This window comes from Antennarius striatus, chromosome 19, assembly GCF_040054535.1.
Source record: "Antennarius striatus isolate MH-2024 chromosome 19, ASM4005453v1, whole genome shotgun sequence".
NCBI lineage: Eukaryota > Metazoa > Chordata > Actinopteri > Lophiiformes > Antennariidae > Antennarius > Antennarius striatus.
The window spans coordinates 12995244-13015547 of record NC_090794.1 but is presented as its reverse complement, the minus strand read 5'-3'; the positions used below and the strand labels follow the sequence as shown (position 1 = coordinate 13015547).

At 38.8% G+C, this 20304-nt stretch overlaps 2 protein-coding genes across 4 annotated transcripts; both read right to left on the bottom strand.

The window, feature by feature from the left end:
• Nucleotides 1-171: 171 nt before the first annotated feature.
• chrna2b (cholinergic receptor, nicotinic, alpha 2b (neuronal)) lies at nt 172-8970 on the bottom strand. 2 transcript variants are annotated; one of them, XM_068341796.1, is made up of 6 exons: nt 8792-8970; nt 5162-5313; nt 4719-4763; nt 4456-4565; nt 2266-3424; nt 172-852 (listed from the first exon to the last, which is right to left on the bottom strand). In XM_068341796.1, exons 1-6 carry the CDS (start codon nt 8847-8849, stop codon nt 727-729), a joined length of 1650 nt encoding a protein of 549 aa, XP_068197897.1. In that variant the 5' UTR covers nt 8850-8970; the 3' UTR covers nt 172-726. The 2 variants fall into 2 exon arrangements, with proteins under 2 accessions (XP_068197897.1, XP_068197898.1); XM_068341797.1 differs by lacking the exon at nt 4719-4763.
• Nucleotides 8971-9837: 867 nt separating this feature from the next.
• si:ch211-142k18.1 (uncharacterized) lies at nt 9838-17130 on the bottom strand. Of its 2 annotated transcripts, none has more exons than XM_068341798.1 (3): nt 17000-17130; nt 12679-13187; nt 9838-11763 (listed from the first exon to the last, which is right to left on the bottom strand). In XM_068341798.1, the coding sequence occupies exons 1-3, from the start codon at nt 17039-17041 to the stop codon at nt 11631-11633; spliced, it is 684 nt and encodes a 227-aa protein (XP_068197899.1). In that variant the 5' UTR covers nt 17042-17130; the 3' UTR covers nt 9838-11630. The 2 variants fall into 2 exon arrangements, with proteins under 2 accessions (XP_068197899.1, XP_068197900.1); XM_068341799.1 differs by having other exon boundaries at nt 16888-17112.
• Nucleotides 17131-20304: the final 3174 nt, after the last annotated feature.

Sequence of the window (20304 nt, the reverse complement as noted above, 5' to 3'; positions counted from 1 at the left end):
ATTTCTGCTGGAGGTTAATCTATGTCCAGTGTTACACATTGACCAATCTCATCGCTATAGGCACAGAATCACCCCCTTTGCTGTAAAAAAAACACAATGCAGTTAGGTTGCTGATTTTTATTTTCAGTAATATAAATATTTAATATATTTTTTATTCATTAAACAGCAGAAAAAGTAATCACATTACTAGACACCTTAGATGACTGACGTTGGCACCGTGCTTTATGACTGGTATGTTAACCACTAACCAAAATGCTTAAGAGACAACATTCTACACACCGGCTTCTTAACACACCAACATTAGCATGCCAACATGAAAAATCTTACATGCCAATATTAGCATGTTGAAGTGTTTATAATACCTGTGCCGTATTTAAATCCAACTGTAACATATGATGAGGAGACACACCTGAGGATGAGGCGGTGCAGCCTAGAAGAAAGTCAAGCTAATGATGGATAGCCTGCCCAAAAACTGAGTCTGAGGTATCTGAGATAAAACTGTGTGGAGGAGAAACCCTTAACATTTTTACAGCGCAAGTTACAAGGATCAAAAATAGAGAACATTTGGTTTGGTGGTCTGTAACGGGTGTCACAGCCTCATGAAAATAACAGCACGTTGCATTAACAGTCACATTCCCAGTCTTCAAGTTGAGTTCAGCTACAATTTGAATGTCAAGCATCACTAACTGTTCGTCATGATGCACATTTCACTCTTCCTCATAGAAGTTAGATCATGCCAGCTAGCCAAGGAGGTAGGAACAGGCCAATGGTCCCCAGCAGACACACAATAATGAACATCCACAGGAAAATGCGGTCGATCACCATGGCGACATATTTCCAATCCTCTTTCACCTGTGCAGAATTAAAGCAACAGAATGGATTAATATAAAATTAAGAATCTAATTTATCAATGTTAAACTATTAAATCCATACTGCAGTTTATTTTAGAACAAGTAATTCTCATTTAAGCTCTGTTATGAACAGATATCTATCCCAGGTGACATGGCTGTCATCTTTCCATCTCCATTATAATTTTATCATGCTCTCTATTTAAACAAAAATCTTATTTGAACAAGATGCAAACTCACAATTTCTACAGCTTTAGATTCAAAACGCTCCAGGTTCAAACCGCTGAGCTTATAATAGCTACTCATTTCACGTCACTCCAGAAATACTTCTCAAACACACTGCTACAATGGGTTTTTCTGATCTTTCAAGGGGAACTATGGAAGGAAACTCTAATAATAATAATAATAATAATAATATACTATCATTCTGTCAATAGCAAACTGTTAAACACATTAAAAATCCAGCAGAGGAGTATAAGTAAAAATATAAAATATATATTTTATTATTTATTTATTTTTACATAATTTCTGTCATAAATGTTGACTACAGATATTTTAAATGACCAGATCATTTACTTGTAGTCTAAATGAATGAGCAGCTGACTACTCCATTAGATTTCTCACACCATCCATTAATTCTTCTCTTCTAACTCCCTGTTCTACTTCCTCATCTGACATCTTCATTTGTACTCAGAGTGATTAGTGTTACTGCGCTGACTTAGTGTCTTTTAATGGGCCTCATGCATCACCTCACTTCTATATTCCAGATCAGAATATGTTCAGATTACAAACTGGTTTTTTTTGACAAAACGGTAATCTAATGACATCACAATGATCTGAAGTCTTTAGCAATAGCTCATTTGAGTGTTTCCAAACCTATATATATTATGTGAATTAATTTTTCCTAGCTTTACTTGTACGTGACTGTTGGTGAGTTTAGGATGATGCACTGTAATTCTAAGCACTTCATCAGGATATTGACCAGGAATATTCTTTATACACAGATATCTGTATATCAATCTAAAGGACAAGATTTGTAGTCTGAATAGTACTGAACAATTATTCTCAAGCAGGTTTGTGTGCTGGTACAATAAACAGTTCTTGTGTAGAGTAAAAAGAGTGGAATACATTGATCAAAATACAAATCAATTCATTATCAACTGGCTACAATCAAGCTTTTAAGAAGCCTTTGTTCAAATTTATCTGCATTCATCGAACAAAAATGTTGATTTCAAACTTTAGAGATACTAATTTATGGTTAAAAGCAAAAAAGGAACACTGGCTGCTGATTTCAGACATATAACCTTCAATGGACAACAGCCAAAGAGATCTGAGATTAAATCAGGATGGAATATAACTTTGTTCATGCTCCATCATGACAGTGGTGTAGTTAAACTAGAATGTCATTCATACTCACACTGAAGTCGGCATCTTCCGCCCTCAGGTGGTCTGCTATGTACTGCACCCCTTCCAGAGCTCGCATCACACTGGGTGAAAGTGGGGATGTGGAGTCTGATGCTGTGTTTTCTACTGCAGTCGGCCTCTGTGAGGTGAGATTGACTCTGGACCCGGTTAGCTGTCTGTTAGCCCCTGAGGCCCCCTCCTGCCGGTTCTGGCTGTTCTTTTGTGTGGGAGGAGGGGTCGATCCTGGAGGTCTGGGCGACGGAGGCCGGAAAGAGAAATATGACGTGAGCGTTCCCAACTCTAAATCCTCATAACTTTTCTCTGGATCTTCCAACACGGTCCCGTCCATCAGCCAGTTAGCTGAGGTGCTGAGGTAGCAGCTGGATTTGCACCCGGCCATCCGGGCCTGTCGCCGGATCGCGGCCGCTTCCTGTTGGAGGAGCAACAGTCTCCGACGCCGGCCGTCGGGCGCCGGCCGTCGCATGAAGAGCCAGCGTGGGATGAGATCCAGGAACATGGTGTGTACCCAGCGGGGCATCTTGTGAGTGCTGGGAGAGCGATGGTGCACATTGAGCACGAACACGGTGATGACAATGGAGAGGGTGACGAAAATCATAGTGAAGAGGAGGTACTCACCGATGAGTGGGATAACAAGTGAGGTGGACGGTATGATCTCAGTGATGAGGAGGAGGAAGACAGTGAGGGACAGCAGCACTGAAATGCACAGGGTGATCTTCTCACCACAGTCTGAAGGGAGATAGAACACCAGAACGGTGAGGCATGAGATCAGCAGACAGGGGATGATGAGGTTGATGGTGTAAAACAAGGGGAGCCGTCGAATGATGAAGAAGTAAGTGATGTCTGGGTAGATCTCGTGGCAGCAGTCATATTTCTTTGTATTGTACGTCCCCACCGCGTTGATTATGGCCCATTCGCCGCTCTCCCAGTAATTGTTGAGGTCCACCGTGTTTTCAATTCGCTCCAAGTCAATCTTGGCCTTGTCATATGTCCAAGAGCCAAATTTCATTTTGCAGTTTTGTTGATCGAAGGGGAAGAAGGTGACGTCGATGCTGCAGGAACTTTTGTAAATGGCAGGAGGGACCCAGCGGATTTTACCGGTGTGGAAAAGGTGAGCTTTGGTCATGTGAGTCACAGCGAACTCACCGTCAGCGCTGGGAAAGAAGAGACTCCATGAGTGACAGTGAAGAAATATACTGCACTGAGATAACTTTAATTACTCTCTATTGTGAGAAGATTGATTTTCTTCACTTTGGAAACTTTGCATAAAAAGTGTTATCGCTGTAATAATCTTTGCTGGTAATCCCCCCTCCCCCCCTTTATTCAACGCTTTAATGGCGATAATAGCTTCTGCTGAAAATAATGAGTCTTTATCATTTCATCAAGTTCACACCTTGTAATTTCTCTTACACACCGTGATAACAATGATTCGGTGGAGCAGAACTCCATCATCAACCTTCTCGCTTTAATCTCCATGAGGTGACTTTCGGAGACATTTTAGTTTTACAGATACACCCAAAAGCAATATTCTGAGGATTTTCAGACACAAACCTGCATAAAGAATGCTACAAAAAACTTTAAACAAATGTTTAGTATAGATTACAGTAAGTGAAAGGAAGAACTGGTCAAGTTATCGCAGCATTGTTTTGGGTCAACAGTATTTAATGTCTATCTAGTAGATGTGTTTTATTATGTCCACTAGATGGCGTTATTCTCATAACATTGAATGAGGCAGCTTCAGTTTGAACAAATTGACTTCCTACACGCTCCTCCACATTGAATGTGGCAGGATAAGAAAGGAAAGGTTTATTACCATTCACTGAACCTTTACGAATTTATATTAGCAGATAGAAATGGACTGATCTAATATGGAAATGCATTAATACAGATTAATAACAGATCAATCAATTATCCAGATAACTGATTCAAGCGGTAATTTGATAATTTAAATATTTTTGTTAAGTAAGAACATCTTAATGTCTGTTCTCCAAACTTGCAGATTTGAACGTGTTATCTTTCTGACACTAAACTTTTCTGGACTTTTGGCAGAAGAATTTGTACAAATCACCTTAAACTCCTGGAAATGATGATTTTCATTGTCAAATATCTGATATTTATAACCTCATGAAAACAGTTTGTTGATCATGGCCTAATTTATGGGGTTCTTGTTTATTTTCACTCTTACTTGTTGTAGAGGACAATGTCTGGGACCCATATGAGCTCTGATGGCACTCTGATGGACGTCACATTGTCATAGTCGGATGGTCTCCAACGCAGTTTGTAGTCATTCCACTCCTAAACGACACAAAGGAATGTTTTGTTGACTACAATTCTGTATTTAACTCATAAAATTAATTAAAATTAGTTAAAAAGATTTCTATATTCTTGACACTGCACCAACAAGGAAAAAGAAGCATCTAACTCTAGTAAGTCCAACATTTGTCTGACCTGTTTAAGCCACACATTGGTCGTCATCATTTGGTTCTTCTCATCCTAGCAGGCAGACAGATGGAGAGAGACTGAGATAAGCTGTCAGCTCTGGGGTCAGGCCACAGGGATCTCTCTGAAAGGGTCTTGGGGTTGTGTCAGAGTAACAGCCAAGTATAGCAGCAACTTTATTTCAATGACTTCATGGCTGTGATGTGTTGTCACAGCTTTTTCTCAGTAACAGAGCGAAGGGAGCACAATTTAGATTTCCTAAAATCAGTTTTGCAGCTGCACATTAGATACCCAAACATACCCTTGATAGTGTCAGCTAAGTAGGAATGAGGCCTACTTATCTTGTTTATAAGCTCCTGCTCTCATAAATAGTGTTTATTCGTGCTGTCTCAAAACTTTACGTTAACATCAATCCACACGTGAGACGGACAAATGCATGTGTGATGACCCACCACGTCGATGAGCTGAGCGATGGACAGTCCAAACTTGACAATGACCACATCAGAAATGTTGGGCACAGGTCTGGACCACTTGTTGTACCCATCAAACAGCGTCTTGAAGAGATCATCCTCGGCATGCGAGTGGGTCGTCTCATGACAAAGAACTGTAATCACATTGTTTATTTATGTCTTTTTTTTTTTTTTGGTAAACAGGTAAATAAAAGCAATAGAATTTTCACATTGTTCAGATTTAAGTACAAACAAAATACAAGATTCTATTAACTTCTATCTTTTTCATTTAAATATGCTCTTTTAGGACATTTATGAAATATTTATTGATCTTGAAGCTACAATATATAGTTAAACAGCATTTGAATGTTGTTATGATATTAATACAAATGAAAGTGATGTCTTATTTTGCCATGAAGCGTCTTTGGACAGTGTGACCTCTTTGACTTAAATTGCACAAGGAGGGATGGGATCATATCCATGTCCTCTCATCCATGACTTCCCTTATCCGCTCGTAACAAAGAATATAAATCAGGCATGATATTATAGCTTGTGTCGGTATTGTGAACATGTTTCTGCACAGAAGCCTACTCATAAACATGCCAACAAGGCTTCTTGACTTTTTAATATCTTGTCAAATATTTTTATTTCTAGGTGAGCCTCTGTGTGGGTGGTCTGCTCAAGTCTCCTGAGGGGAACAGCGTGAGGAAGTGACACCCTTGTCTGGACAGTCACTTTATCTCTAATTACTTTATAATGTTTGTGCTTCACAATGAGAGGTGACTTAATCAGGCTGATTTTGAATATGCCGTCTAGACAGATCTGTGTACAAGCTCAGACTGTCACTGTTTTTGCACCTGAATGAATGGCACGGAAGAAGACAGGAACCCTAACCCTTTGGGAATTGCTGCTTTTGTCTTCATCATTGTTGTCAGAGTCAATTACACACATCATTACTTGCTTCTGTTTAGTGGAGGTGAGCTAATTTCTCACTCCTGAAGGGTTCTGATTGTCAGGCTGTCTATCACACTGTGTTAGAACTGATTCAATAAACAACTGACTGGCATTATAAGCAGAGGGTGATGACATAACATATCGCAGCAGATGTTTCAAACTTATATTGAAGGTAATATTTATCTAAAATGAAACTAAGCAAGAACTCAATAAAAAAAACAACATGACCTTTAAATAAGTACCCTTTGGTCGCCAAACTATTTACTCTTTATCTGTTGAGATTGTTTAGGTTTTCACTCCATTGACATCTCCTCCCTTTGAAGCTCTTTCTGCATGTGGAACATAACACCACCAGATCAAGTGTGCTTCCACCAAGGACCTTAAAACAAGGCCTTGGGCGATCGGCATCCGGCAGCAGTCATGATCGTTCAGCCAAGGTCACCACATTAACGGTCCATGGGTGATTTGTGATAACCATATCGTCAAGTATTTACATCCCATAACTACAGAACAGGGGGCATTTTGCATATAGTTAACCCAAGAACACATGTAAATCCAAACATCCAACAAGCCTCTCTGGAACAAAACTGTCTAACAAATGGGGTGTAGTGATACCAGGTGGAGGCAGTAAAAAGAGGCATCAGTAAACAGAAGTGAATTCAGAGTTTACTCTTGGGCTCTCCTGCAATCCACTCTCCTGACATCACAAATTTCATTCTGGCAAACAAGCAGGCTTGAGGGACTCCTTATCTATTCTCCTGACAGACAGGGTGGTGCACATTCATCTGTCTGTGCATCTGGAAAGGACCACGTGAAGGAGATTAAAAAAAAAAAAGGCTCATGGGTACCATAGATCAAAGCCTTTCTGCAGCTCAGTCCTGAATCCGGTGACACTCCTAACGTTCAGCACACTGGATGCTGGATGGAAGCCAATCCCCTCAGAGAGAGGCGTGTGTAAACTGACCAGATTAGCTCAACTGCACTCATGAAGCTGGGATATCACACATCAACGTCAAACTTGGTGGACGTTATGTCCAAAATGAACTATTCCTATCTTAGACAGTTTCCACAAATGTACAAAAGGTCCCATCATGTTAAAATGTACCATAGATAATAAAAATGTGTTCTAAAGCAAAAACTGAATATTATAGACTATTACAGATTATTATCTCTAAAGAAGCTTTGAGGTACCAATCTCTGAGGATTGTTGCTATTGGTAACTTTATGGACCAATATGTTTAATTAAACATGACATGAACGACAATGATATGTATATGATGGTCATACATTATAGTCAAAATTAGTAAGACGGCTATCAAAGAACATAATTTTCAATCAGTAATGCGGCACTGCATAAAATGCATTAAGTATTATTAGATATTTTGTTGTAATAAAATAAATCTCATTTCATAATAACTCTTGTGATGGTATTTGTGTTATTACATTAAAGATATCATGTAATTACATAAGGTTTTTTTCACCTTGAAGCATTACAGTTTATTATGACATCAAACAGTTCAGGTTTAAAACTATTTAAGGTTATAGTTTTTGATGATGCTAAACTCCTCCAAATGAAGGGACATCTGCAGAGAACAGATTAATTTGTGAATTTATTTCATGTACATGATCTGACCGTGTTCTGGGCTTGTGACACGATGCCATTACTGAGCATGTTGGTTGATAAACAGTTCATTACATTTCATCAGGAGTCAACAAACGCGTTACAACAATAGAACCTCGCAGGCTAAGAAAAATTCACGTTACAGCTTTCATGTTAGAATAAGAGAAGGAAAAATATATTTTTGAAACATTTTGGAAATGAATACAACCAAGAGGCTGTACTGATAGGAACACAATGACAACACTGTGAGACTTAAGACATAACATTCACTAATGCACTCAGTGACAGCCCTGCAGCAGACCATGACAAGCCTCTCCTCCACACTTTCTTTGGTTTTCTTTGGAATAGACTCAGTTTTTTCACAGATTCTCCCTGATACTTTAAATAATGTGGACTTGATTTAGCAAAAAATATTAAATAATTCTTTATTTGTGAAACCTAGAGTGTATCTTAACAAGGTGTCCTCTATTTTGCATGAGTAACATATCAGATATTTGTTCCCTAATAGTCTTAAAATACAAGTATGCTCATTATATGACTTTTTTTTCATTTAAAATTCCAAATTTAATACTGTGATATTCTTTTGGAAAAGTGGGACTTTTTTTTTTTTTTAACTTTTCTGAGTCTGTCTTGTAAATTTGCAACTTTAATCTTTACATATTCTATTTGTCTCATCATGTTTCGATCATTCTAAAAATCTGGTATTCTTATTTCTCATTGGCTGTAAGACTCATTATAACACTGCTGCCACAGCGTCACACACATGTTACACAAACACAAACAAGAAAAGGACTCATTTTGCGGACGGACGCGAGGCGTTGATTGTGAGAAATGCATTATGGGAGATGTGGGTGATATTAATATTAAAAAATTAAAAGTCGATTTTGGCACTTTTGAAAAATAGTGTCTTGATATTTCACAAACAACTTGTTTATCAGAGTTTATAACTCGTTTAAAAAATTAAAAAAAAAAAAAAGTTAAATAACCGCTGTTGGTTTTTAAAGACTTTTTGGTGTTAGTATAGGTTTAGAGTGATGTGGTCGTGAGAAAACACTCACCTGACTGGAACAGAAGTGAGTAAAGAACAGCAGTCCTCACACAGACGCTGTATCCCATGATGCACTCTGTCGGGAGGGGGTCCACCTTCACCAGAGAGCTCCGTCAGACCGCTACCTGGAAGCCGGGCTTCCGGAGCAGAGACTGTCATCTTCACAGCTGGGACGCCTATCAGGAGAACTTCTGCGCTACAAGCACTACAGCTGCGCTTCAACCGGTGGGCGGGGATTCGGCGTGACGTCACCCGGACCGGAAACCTCATGACTGATGGGTTTGTAGTCCACTTCGGCTCAGGTTAGGTCCGCGCTCCAAAAAGGGAATCAAATACAAGTCCATCAAAGTTTCTGCACAAAATGGTTGAACCCAATCTATTGCTTTAATTTAAACGTACTGTTTCATCGTAGTTGTTTAAATTGATTAGAATCAGATTCCAGTAGAATAGACACACTGGTCTGTTAGAGCGCTGAGAAGCATCATCATCCATTAAGGCACACATCTACATCTGAACTCTCATCTGGTGGAAGCGACTGGCCCTTCTCCTCTCTGTGCAAAGCTGTCTTTAACACACACACACACACACACACACACACACACACACACACACACACACACACACACACACACACACACACTTGGGTGCATGCCATCCAAGTCCAAAGTTTATTTATTTTTTGTAAAACATTAGAGGAAGTGAGACATAAGTAGAAGCTGGGCTCATAAATGTCCAGGAGGTAGCAGCTAGAGGGCAGACTAGTTGAATTAAAATGTGCTGATATCAGTGTTCCTCTCAGATGGGGGCAGCTTGTCGAAGATGCTGCTTCAACAACATGATTAATGAACAAATTGAGAGTACTGTGGCAGGAGCCTGATTATATTTGTCTCATGAAAATACTCTCCAATTTCTCATATGTAATTTATTCATTTAATTTTTCATTCCTATTAAATTCTCAACCCTATTTAGGCTTAACCTATTTAGAAATACTGCTCTGTTTACCCACAAGATTTGCTGGGTATTTTCTGTCATATGAAAATAACAACATTCTTGTGCTCCTGATGAACTTTTATTGCTTATGTCAGTTTACCCAGTAACATAAACACCGATACAGGATTAAGGAAACATGAAGAAGAAAAAAAAGCAGTTGTACCATCAATCATGCAATTACAAAACAGAACATTTCCCATAACCATTAACCAGTATTGATTACGGCATTTAATCCCTCTACTCATGAACTGACACAACCTACAGATGATTTCCTCCTGGGCGACGGCGGCAGGTGGATACGTCCGTCCTGACACTGGTTTATTACACATGATTGACCGAGGTGAGGCAGTCTGTCTTTGTTCCTCTGGTAGCATACCACTTATGTAGATAAGCTATTGAGTAATAATGAACATTCACTGTCATGGGATTTGTCTGGAGGGCTGCTCTGCTTTCATTATGCCAGTGGAGCAATTTCAATCATGTTGCCTCAACTGTGGTGGGTTAGTTTACCAGGGGCCGGTAAAGCATGACCAATGCCTTACTGCACATGATCACAAAACCCCTTTATATAAATACACTTTTTTTAAAAAGGTTTCCTAAAACTGGATCCATAAAATAAGTGTTGTGATTTCAAATAAAGTGTAGTTTTTAATGTCAAACACCGTCAGAAACATGGCTTATTTCTGCCACACTTACACTATCAAGTTGTGGGAATCAGCACAAGACACACATGTAGTATACAATAATCGTGTCATGTAATCAGCATGCTAAATAAGAAACTACATCAAGGTGGATAGATTGTCTTTACAAAACATTTGTGTTCTCAACACAGATTTATATAAATATGTTCACCAACTTATTGAAACTTATTCAACCTGTTTAAAATGGGAGCAAATACACAAGTTGCGTTAATAGTTTAGTGTATGCAATCTCTAAAATATAGAAAACAAAGTCAGGTATTGTGTGTTGCTTCTATTGTTGTGTGAGACTTCAGATCATATGTTATTCAGATTAATATTTTTTATCAGTTATGATAGCAAACTAGAATATTCTCTCTCATGACTTTTGGCAGGAATAAAGAGAGAATCCATGAGTGGAGCAGGACATGACTGAAGCAGGATTTCATCTTTGAACAGGTGAATAAAACTGGGTCCCTGTAGTTTACTGTAATGCTGTTTGAGTTATCGTTTCCTGCTCATTTGTTCCTAAACACAGGAAACACCTGTTTGTACAATTTATATTGTCCCTTGTCCACATATTGTCCACATATTTTACTTAGTTTTCTCTCACACACAGTTAATAATAATGCTGAGCAGTTGCAATCTTCTCCTCATTTGTTGCAACAAGCCATCCATTGCTTTGCATACCCATCATGTCCTCTCCTGCATCCTCAGGCTCCCAGGAACCAGATGGCTGATATGCAAAGCCTCCTTAGGAGATGAATAACAGAGTCGTTATGTTTGCTCTCTGAGGGCTGATCGAGATTGATCCATAAACTTAACTTGGCTTAAACCTGCACCACATATCCTCACCACTTTTGGCTGCACCAAATTCCATGAATAACGATGGAAAATACGTTTTATGTGTTATGAGGTTATAACATTACTGAAAGGACAACCCAATGATTCTTCTTTTTTTTTTCCCATTGTTTATGACCATTTTTTTTCAACTATTCCTTTAGTAAATGTAACCTACTGATCTTGGTATAATGTATTTCAGTGAGATTCACATATTTAGGTGAAATGAAAATATAGAACAGCAGGAAGTTCATATTCCCTTATTTTCTCTCTCTGGATAGCACTCATCATTTACAAAATGGAAGAAGACATGAACAGTGTGAAATTCTTCTCAAAACTGCCTCAGCGATGAATTTTGTCTTTCAGCTGCTTGGTGAATGAGGCATGCAGAGCCTGCGACGAGATCTCCAGCCTGTTGGCAATGTCTGCTGCGGCAAGGAGCATCTCTTCAAATGCCATGGACTCTTTTTGGATTCTGCTCCGGACGACCGATGAGCCCAGACACCATGTGGAGGTCAGGGTGGAGAATACAGGGAATGTGGAAAGAGTAAGTAGAGAGTAAGTGAAATATTTCAGTGTTTAGTAGTGCATTCAGCTGTGGTTAAAGATTACATTTCATGGGCACTATTGTGCAATCATATAAATTGCTGAAGAAATCTCAACTAAAGCATCACAAAGACATCAAGAAAGTAATTCTGAAGATATAATAATAGGAAATAGTCAGTTTGGAGGTGCCACATACTATGTCAAACATAGTAAAAGGGCTCACGAAAGGGTGCAAGGTAAATTCTTATCTTTGATTGGTTTGTATATGAAAGCTTTCACAATTATTAATAACAGAAAACAGCAAATACTTAAAGTTAAGACCGGAGAGGCATCAACTTTCACACAGTTAATGCCTCAAGTCTTAAACAATAAACACTGTAAGCAGTTTTGTGTTTCTGATGACATTATGTAGAGGCAAAATGAACATGAAACCAGTCTAGACTGCAAGCAGACACACAATTCAGAGAGATAATGTGTTTGCTCATTCCATTTGATTGACATGTATTCTGTGAAAGATAGGATGAAGATAGCCGTCACCTCTGAGAAACTACAAAGAATTGTGATTTCGCAAGGACTCTTATTTCTCTTTGTGTTGCCGCCATTAATTTGTTAAATTATTTTTTTGTGAAAAAAATATGTACATATACGTATATGTATGTGTATATATATACTGTATGTATGTGTGTATATATATATATATATAAACGTGCACCACAGATCTTGCACCACATACACACACACACACACACACACACACACACACACACACACACACACACACACACACACACACACACACACACACACACACACACATACACACACACAAACACCCTGAACTCACTTCTGCATCACAGCCATGGCGCCCGATGCTTCCCCCTCCAGCTGCTTTTCTAGATATTCTTCAGCTTTCTTCACCACTTCGTGACAAGTCTTCTGGTCCTCTTGAATGCCAATAATATTTTCTTTAATCACATCTTTGTAACTCTGGTTTCCCACCTCTGCACCCACAAACTGTTCCAAGCTTGCCATTACTGCCAGGTTTCCACTCTGGATGGCTTGCAGATAAGCCAGCTCTTCTTTCTGGGCCTTCAGCCTGCGAGCTGCAGCCGTATTGGTGTTGAAATGGACAGAGCATTTGTCTGGCTCAGGCTCATATTTCAGATTTGGTGAGAATGATGATGAAATAGATGTGATCCAGTCCATCCTCTCAGGCTCATCTCCTACTTCCTGCGTTGGGTTGCTGGAGTAGATGTCAAAACCTGAACCCCAGTCTCCACTTTGACTCACTGTTAGGGTTGCCATGGATATCCAGGCCAAGATGAATGTCATCCAACAACGCCACATTTTAACCTAGGAAGAGGAGGCAGGGTCAACACACTCGATCAAAGAATTATCCAACATTTTGCTTCTTTCTTCACATTCCAGATGCCATGAAAAAGTTGTGTGCCATTTTATGGATCTGTATTTGCGCAGATTAAGCAATAAATCTAAAATATTGTCAATCAGTGAGTGTTTCTCAGGTTGAGTTACCTTTGGACACAGCCATTATAACGTTTCTAGCCTTTATTCTGACCTCAATGGCTGCTGACTGCATCATATTTAACGTAAAAGGGTGCCAATATTCATCTACTGTAACCCTAAAGCTTATTTCCCAAAATGTCAAAAACGTACTTAAATTTCAGTGAGATGTGCGTTTTAGAACAATCCTAAAAAGACTTTTAAATGACCCACTTTACATGAAGTTACACCATATTATTCAGTTTTGAATATAAATTAATAATGTTATGTAAGTAAATTAACAGCCAAACAAAATAATAAATTAAAAATAAGAACACAATAGAAGCAATGCAAAACTAGCTCTCAGTGAGGTTTGAACATTACTGTGACCATTCACAGCTCATCAGATGTCCAGTCTCTAATTACAGCCTTTTTACTCTGATTTGTTGGAAGGGGGGGGGGGGTATCAGCCAATTAATCAGCCGCTCCTTCTTTTTTACCTCTAATCAGACCCACCAGCTGTTTGTAAGGTACCCTAGCACAGCTTGAAGCCTAATCTCACACTTTCTCATGGACCTACTGGCAATAAGGCATAAAGCTTTATTCAAATCACAAAAACATTATGAATAGTAATTATGCCATAAGGCAGGGGCTCCGGTGGCTTTAAAGGCTAAATCACAGAATGGGGACTTGTATCTGTCTCCTGACCTTTAGACATTAATTATATGTATTTCCCAGTCATCATTCTGCCTGACTTACAGGAATGGCTTACATGTAATCTTTTATAATGTCCTGTCTCAAGATGAGACACTCAGAATGTCACACACATCCGGCTTCCTCCCACCTCCAAAATCATGCATTTCCGGTTAATTGGCCGGTCCCAAATTGACCGTAGATGTAAGCGTGTGTGTGAGTGTTTGTCTTTGTATGTGTGTGGCTCCGCGGTACACTGGCGTCACATCCAGAGTGTCCCCTGCCCCACGCCCCCTGTCAGCTGGAATAGGCTCCAGCTACCCGCGACAGTGGATGAAGCGGGTTTAGAAGATTAAATAAGTGGAATTTTTAAAGATCAATGGAAAAGTCCAACTTGAGTTTTACTAAGCAAATTCAGTTTTTTAGTTGTCTTGAATTTTTTTGAATTTTCAGAATGTTTCAGAATATTGCTTCTTCAAATTCAGGAAATTGGTTTCTAAATATTTTTAAATATTTTGATGGCAAGTAGTTTAGATTATGCAAAGAAAAAAAAATTAGTCAAAGTATTTCTCTGGCTTTATGCGAAATAGCAAATATTTGCTTCCATAGAAATCTACATATCAATATGATTGTGCTTACTGTAAAAATGTTGTAAAAGACCATGTGCTCATTGTGTTTGAGCGTTTGTGTTTGTCACGGCTTACTGTAGCCAATGGATGAGCTGTGACTCCATTTAGGGCTGACATGGCCCTTTGCAGCAGCGTTCGTGTTGTTTGGTGGTGATCTGATTTCTGGAGATCTTTCACAACTACTACTCACCTCATAAATCATTCCAACACATGAGCTGCTTTTGCAAAAATATCCTCCTGCAGACTGGCACGTGCTCTTTTTCTACATCTGGAAATGTGTTTAAATCTCTGAAGCAGGCATGTGAGAACAGTTGCTTTCAGCTCCAGTTCACTTCAACTCCTCTTGAAACTTGTTTTATTGGACCTTTCCATGTTTTGGTAAGAAACATAGACTCATACTTGATGCTTTCTAGTATAAACACTCCGAATGGTCTTATTAATTTTAAGATGAGTTGTTTGTGACCCATACCCCCCCCCCCTAAAAAAACACACACAAAAAACCACCCAGCTCTCTCCCCCTTCTCACTCACTGTTTATTTTAAATGGTGACCTCATGTATGTTATAGCAGCTGTAAGCTGAGTAGTAAAGACAGACCTTCAAACCAGCCCAGACTACCAGTGGAAACACAGTCCAGAAGATGTTTAGATAAATATCACTCATTCCTGTTGATTGACACATGCCTGGTACCAGAAAGACTATTAAAACCCTCTGGGATTGCACTGATTGATTATTCTTTTTCCAGATGTGGCACATGTCACAATGAATTAATGCTGTTATTTGGAAAAGTATCATCTTACTGTATAGTGTCAAGTGTACAAAATATGAAGAAAAACACTTTAAAAACCTCCTAGAGTGATTATGACATGGTTTAAGACATACTTTGACAACACAGTTCAGAGTTGAGCTTGTCACAAGTGTGAATTGTATCTCCATCCTTAAGGGCATTTATAGGTGTTAAAATGAAACCCGAGTAAAAGCATTTCCAAAAATGTTTACTGCTCTCAACTTTTACTGCGCTTGTTAAGAAAATAATCAAAACCTTGTGGCAGTCTAATGACAGAATGCAGCTAAATGGAAATGTAATTCATCTTAAAATCTACCCTTGTCTCTGTGTTGAAAAGCAGAAAAGGTCAGGAGTCAAAGGTCACTTAATGACATTAATGAAGTCTCTGAAGGTCTGCTGGAGATCAGATTGGCAGGAGCAGTGGCCTTTGTCTTTAAGAAAATGTCTGCACAATTTCCATGCAGATGTCTTATAATTTAGCTAAAAACCAATTCTTCTACTCTGTGGTCTGTTGTGACTTTTTTTGGCTTGACTGTGAACAATCTGTCATTTTGAAGAGGCCGACTTTTCTTTTGGATTAAAATAGCAGGAGGGGAACAGCTCACTGCCAAAAGCTCAAGCATGATGGTATTTTAGTTCTTGTTTGCAAAAAACTACCGACTACTGTAAATCCTTATTGTGGCTCTTGTCACAGCAGCAGAAGTATTGATCAATTCATTGATAAACTATACAATTACAGTATATAATAATGTGGTTTAAGTGAATTGAACATCCATAAAAACTTATTTTACAAGAAGCTCAGTCAATATGGACAGTTATCTTAATGCTATGTAGACTGTACAGTATAATGACTTTTAACAGTTGTTTTTCATTATTTTCTCTATAAATTATTTGGTCAAATAAATAAATCTTGCTTGTTTTGCACAGCGTTTTGTCCATAACTAATAGTTAGCAGCAGATCATCAGATTTACACATTTCAGATGCTTTAAAATTGATGTTTTAAATGAATTAGAAAAATAAATTAGGTTCTTCCTCTGAAATCTTCTAGATTCTATCATAAAAGCAGCAGTTGCGGGTCAGAATGGATCTGCCTCCGTCATGGCTGCAGCTCAGCCCTGTGGCACCTTTTGTCAAAAACCTGACCAGGTGTGTTTGACAGAGCTCAACCTCTTTAATGTTGCTATGACGACAGGGGGCCTTGGCAGTAAGCCAGTAGAGCATTGCTACACGTCTACTCTATAGTACATACCACCAGACACAAACAGTCAGTCTCTGTTCTTTCTTTGCTAACAAAAAGAATTCAGTTTCCTGCACATTAAGCAATGCGGTGCCTCGCAGTGTAAAAATAGATTGTCAGTAAGATGTTTCTCTTTTTATCAATGGAGCTCCAGGTCACATATTATACAGCCAAAAGACTTTGAAATGCAAAAAAACCCCAAACTTACCTAATTCCAGTAATTTTTCACAACTTTATTCTCTGGCTTCAAGTCTCTCAGTCAAACGGAACGACTCAAAATGCTGAAGACTTCAAGTCAAAGGCACAGAACAAATACTCACTTGGTTTCTTTCTTCATGTGTCAGAGAAAAAAGCAGACACATACACACTCACACACATACACGCACACACACACAATCAGGGTTTAGTTGGAGAGGGTAGTCGTCTGTGTGCCCCTGTCTGCTGTTGGAGGGTAAGGAAGGGGAGGGGGATGTTTGTAGAAAAGGCTGAAACTGAATGATTTCTTTCTTTTCAGTGGAAAGAGGGGTTGGGAGAAGGAGGGGTGAAGATGAGGTGTAATCTACTGCACATTTGTGGGTTTTGCTGGGGTACAGAGGAAGCATGAGGGTTCATAAGTCTGGGGGAAAATATTTCATAATGATGCAGGATACAAATTTCCATTTTAATCTAAAGATGGTCTTGTTAAAACGTCCCTAGCATTACTTCCAAAACAAAACACTAGAGATGGATTAAAAATATAAAGTTATGATTTGGGGGTGATTGGGAGACTATTTAAAGTATTAGAGTGTATAGTCCTTTTTTCTTTTTTTAGTACTGGTTAAATTGATAATGTACTGATTCTCAGTTTAACATCTGCATTCCTACTCTAGTCAACTATGAAACCACAGAGGCTTCTTCAGGTCTAACCGACCGGTGGAGCGTTGGAGGTTTTAAACTCTTTAAACTGTGAGTTATTTGGTTTGTTATATAATGCCACACATTTACAGCTGACCCACCTAACATTATACAATATTGTTAAGTATTCTACATTTAAGTAGGTCACACAAGTTAGATAAGATATAATCAGAGTAGAAGTGAAGTCAGGGGCTTAATCATAGCTCCCTTTAATGCGTCGTTTTTGTGGAAATGGGTAATTTTCTATCCATAATTTTCTTTAGAGCTGTTCAAAACCATTGATAATAATAAAGTCATTGTTACTATGTTGAAAAAGCAAGAACTTTGGGGATTGATTATTTCCTTGTTGGACTGTAATGGGATCAATACTAAATTAGATGAACATTGACTATTACAGTAAAAACTGCTCTTTTATTATGTTTAAAGCAAAATTATTCAGCAGGTGGCACAGCGGGGGTCAAAACAAATGGAATTATTACATCTAAAAGCGCCTTGGATGTCCTACGGGAATATTATCTATAGGGCATTTGAGAATATTATAATGCATAATTTTCAACAGGTATAATTTTGTGCCAAAGCTTCAAGGAATGTGCTTATAATTGTTTCCTGTCAGTGATCATTTGAATTTTTTTTTAAAAAGTCAATGTTTTACACACTAAAAATCCTAGTGGTCCCCCCCCCCACTGTTCTCCCCACTGGCACAAACTCTAATCTAATGACTGAACCGTGCTTGTTCTGCTAATGACGATACTTCCCTGCCCCTTCACAGATGTTCTGACAAAAAGTGCTTGAAAAGAGAGATCCTCCAATAGGCAGGTGGGTTCACTGACAAGAAGGAAATCTTAATCACGGAGCTACAGATCCGTGACAGTTGCTGATGGCAAGCAGGAATCCAGATCACATGATCTGAATGATTCATGATACCGACTGCAGAACAGTATTTCACTGGAGGCTGAAATTCAAAAGGGCACGGAAGAGATCTGTGATTTTTATCGAACCCTAATCGACAATGAAGAAGTAATAACGTTGGTCTGTGGCGCCATTTCACGGATCAAGAATGAGGATTAAGTGCATTTAAAAAATGGATTGTTAATATCTGCTACAGTAAGCAGCATTAAGGACTAGTTTACTTTTTGATTTGCGCTTTCAGCTTTTATCATACTTTTATAACAACAGAAATCACTGTTCAATGTTCTTGATTTTATTTCATTGAATAACTACAACTTTGAATTGAACTGCAGGTCACCTTAATAAACCTAGTTTGAATGATCAAATGTTTATTGCTGCTGGTTCATTGTGGTTTGAATTGTGTTAACCCTGAACAGTAGTAACCCTGTACTGACGGTTTGGACATCTCGTGTCATCAGTTGAAGAGAATCATGAGCGGAAGTCACAGTCAGCAAATGAAGACGGGTCAGGTACTGTAGGTCTCATTTGCTTGTTCTGAGTGTATCCTCTGGTATTTAAAAAAACAATTTAGGAGTCAAAAACTAAAATCTGGTCACAGCAGGACGCCCAGTTATTGTTACCCAGTTGAGTTGAGTTGAGGCCTGTTGCCTCTCATGATGCTCCATAGGAAACAGAGCTAGCAATAGATGTAGCTAAACAAATATCAGCAAACAAGACAGTGGGAAGAACCTGGTGCTGGGCTGCACCTTTTGTTTGTCAGGACGCTTTGAGATCTTCCTATGTTTTAGTCCTTCAAGGCAGCGTTTTCAGTAAATACCACCCACAACCTTTTACATCTTTTTCTTTCTTTTTTCTTTCTTTCTCTCACTTTCCAACACAAACAGTATGTTTCTCACAATACATTAAATCAGGTTGTCCTTGTGTCAAACCATACAGTGTTGGAAGCACTTAGTCATAATTGGACATGCGTGTAGCACGATCAAGATGCTACCCTAACAAACACAAAAGCTCCACAAAGGGACTGTTTTCCATTTTCCAGGTAAACCGCATCCCATAACTGAAAAACATTGACGTGTAATAAATATTACATGAAGTGCGGGTGTTTACATTATGTGTGAGTTAGAGTGGTCAGGATGTTTTTGGAGGTGAAACATAGTTTCATAATTTTAACACCTTTAGGTGCTTCACAGACTACATTCACATCGTGTCAGGTTGTCTGAGGTGTAGAGTTCTTGTAACGTGATTCAATACGATGACTAAAGTTTTCTAAGCACATCGTTTAATACATTTTAGAAAGGATCAATTATTTTAATAAATAATGGTATTCATATTCTGCATATTCATTTGATATAATTTTACTCTGCTGTATATATTGCATATTTTTAAAAGCACCATCTACAGCGTAGTTTTTCTGTGCCTAATTATCCTGTCGCCTTTCTGCCACTGCTGTTTCAACTGCTTCCATTTTACAATCCTTTAATGAGATTTTAATTTGAATGAATGCAACATGTGAATGCGCGCAGCTGATGCACTGGAGTGTTTACAAAATACATAAAAGATTAGTCTGTGACCATGAATATATTGACTACGTGTTTCCTAATCGACCAACATCTAGTGTAGCCTGAAGGCTGATATTGACCAAAGCCAAGGACTCACTGCTCTCTGCAGCCACTTATCCACAGCAGCACACAAGCAGTGAGTGCCACAGTGTGCTGCTGCTGATAAACTCTGCTAATCCACTTTGGGAGCTCAATACGGTTCAGGCTTCTTCACGCAGTTCTCAGATTCAGCGTACCATTATCCATGTTTTCTTTAACTGTTG

Bases quoted from the DNA above. Each gene is read 5' to 3' on its own strand.
- si:ch211-142k18.1 (XM_068341798.1), bottom strand. From the start codon at position 17,041: ATGTGTCTGCTTTTTTCTCTGACACATGAAGAAAGAAACCAA. The intron at 13,188-16,999 runs GTGAGTATTTGT...TCCTCTTCCTAG, and splicing joins CACATGAAGAAAGAAACCAA to GTTAAAATGTGGCGTTGTTG. The intron at 11,764-12,678 runs GTGAGTTCAGGG...CGTCCGGAGCAG, and splicing joins GCCATGGCTGTGATGCAGAA to AATCCAAAAAGAGTCCATGG.
- chrna2b (XM_068341796.1), bottom strand. From the start codon at position 8,849: ATGGGATACAGCGTCTGTGTGAGGACTGCTGTTCTTTACTCACTTCTG. The intron at 4,566-4,718 runs GTCAGACAAATG...TGTGTCGTTTAG, and splicing joins CCAATGTGTGGCTTAAACAG to GAGTGGAATGACTACAAACT. The intron at 853-2,265 runs GTGAGTATGAAT...AATTCTGCACAG, and splicing joins CGGAAGATGCCGACTTCAGT to GTGAAAGAGGATTGGAAATA.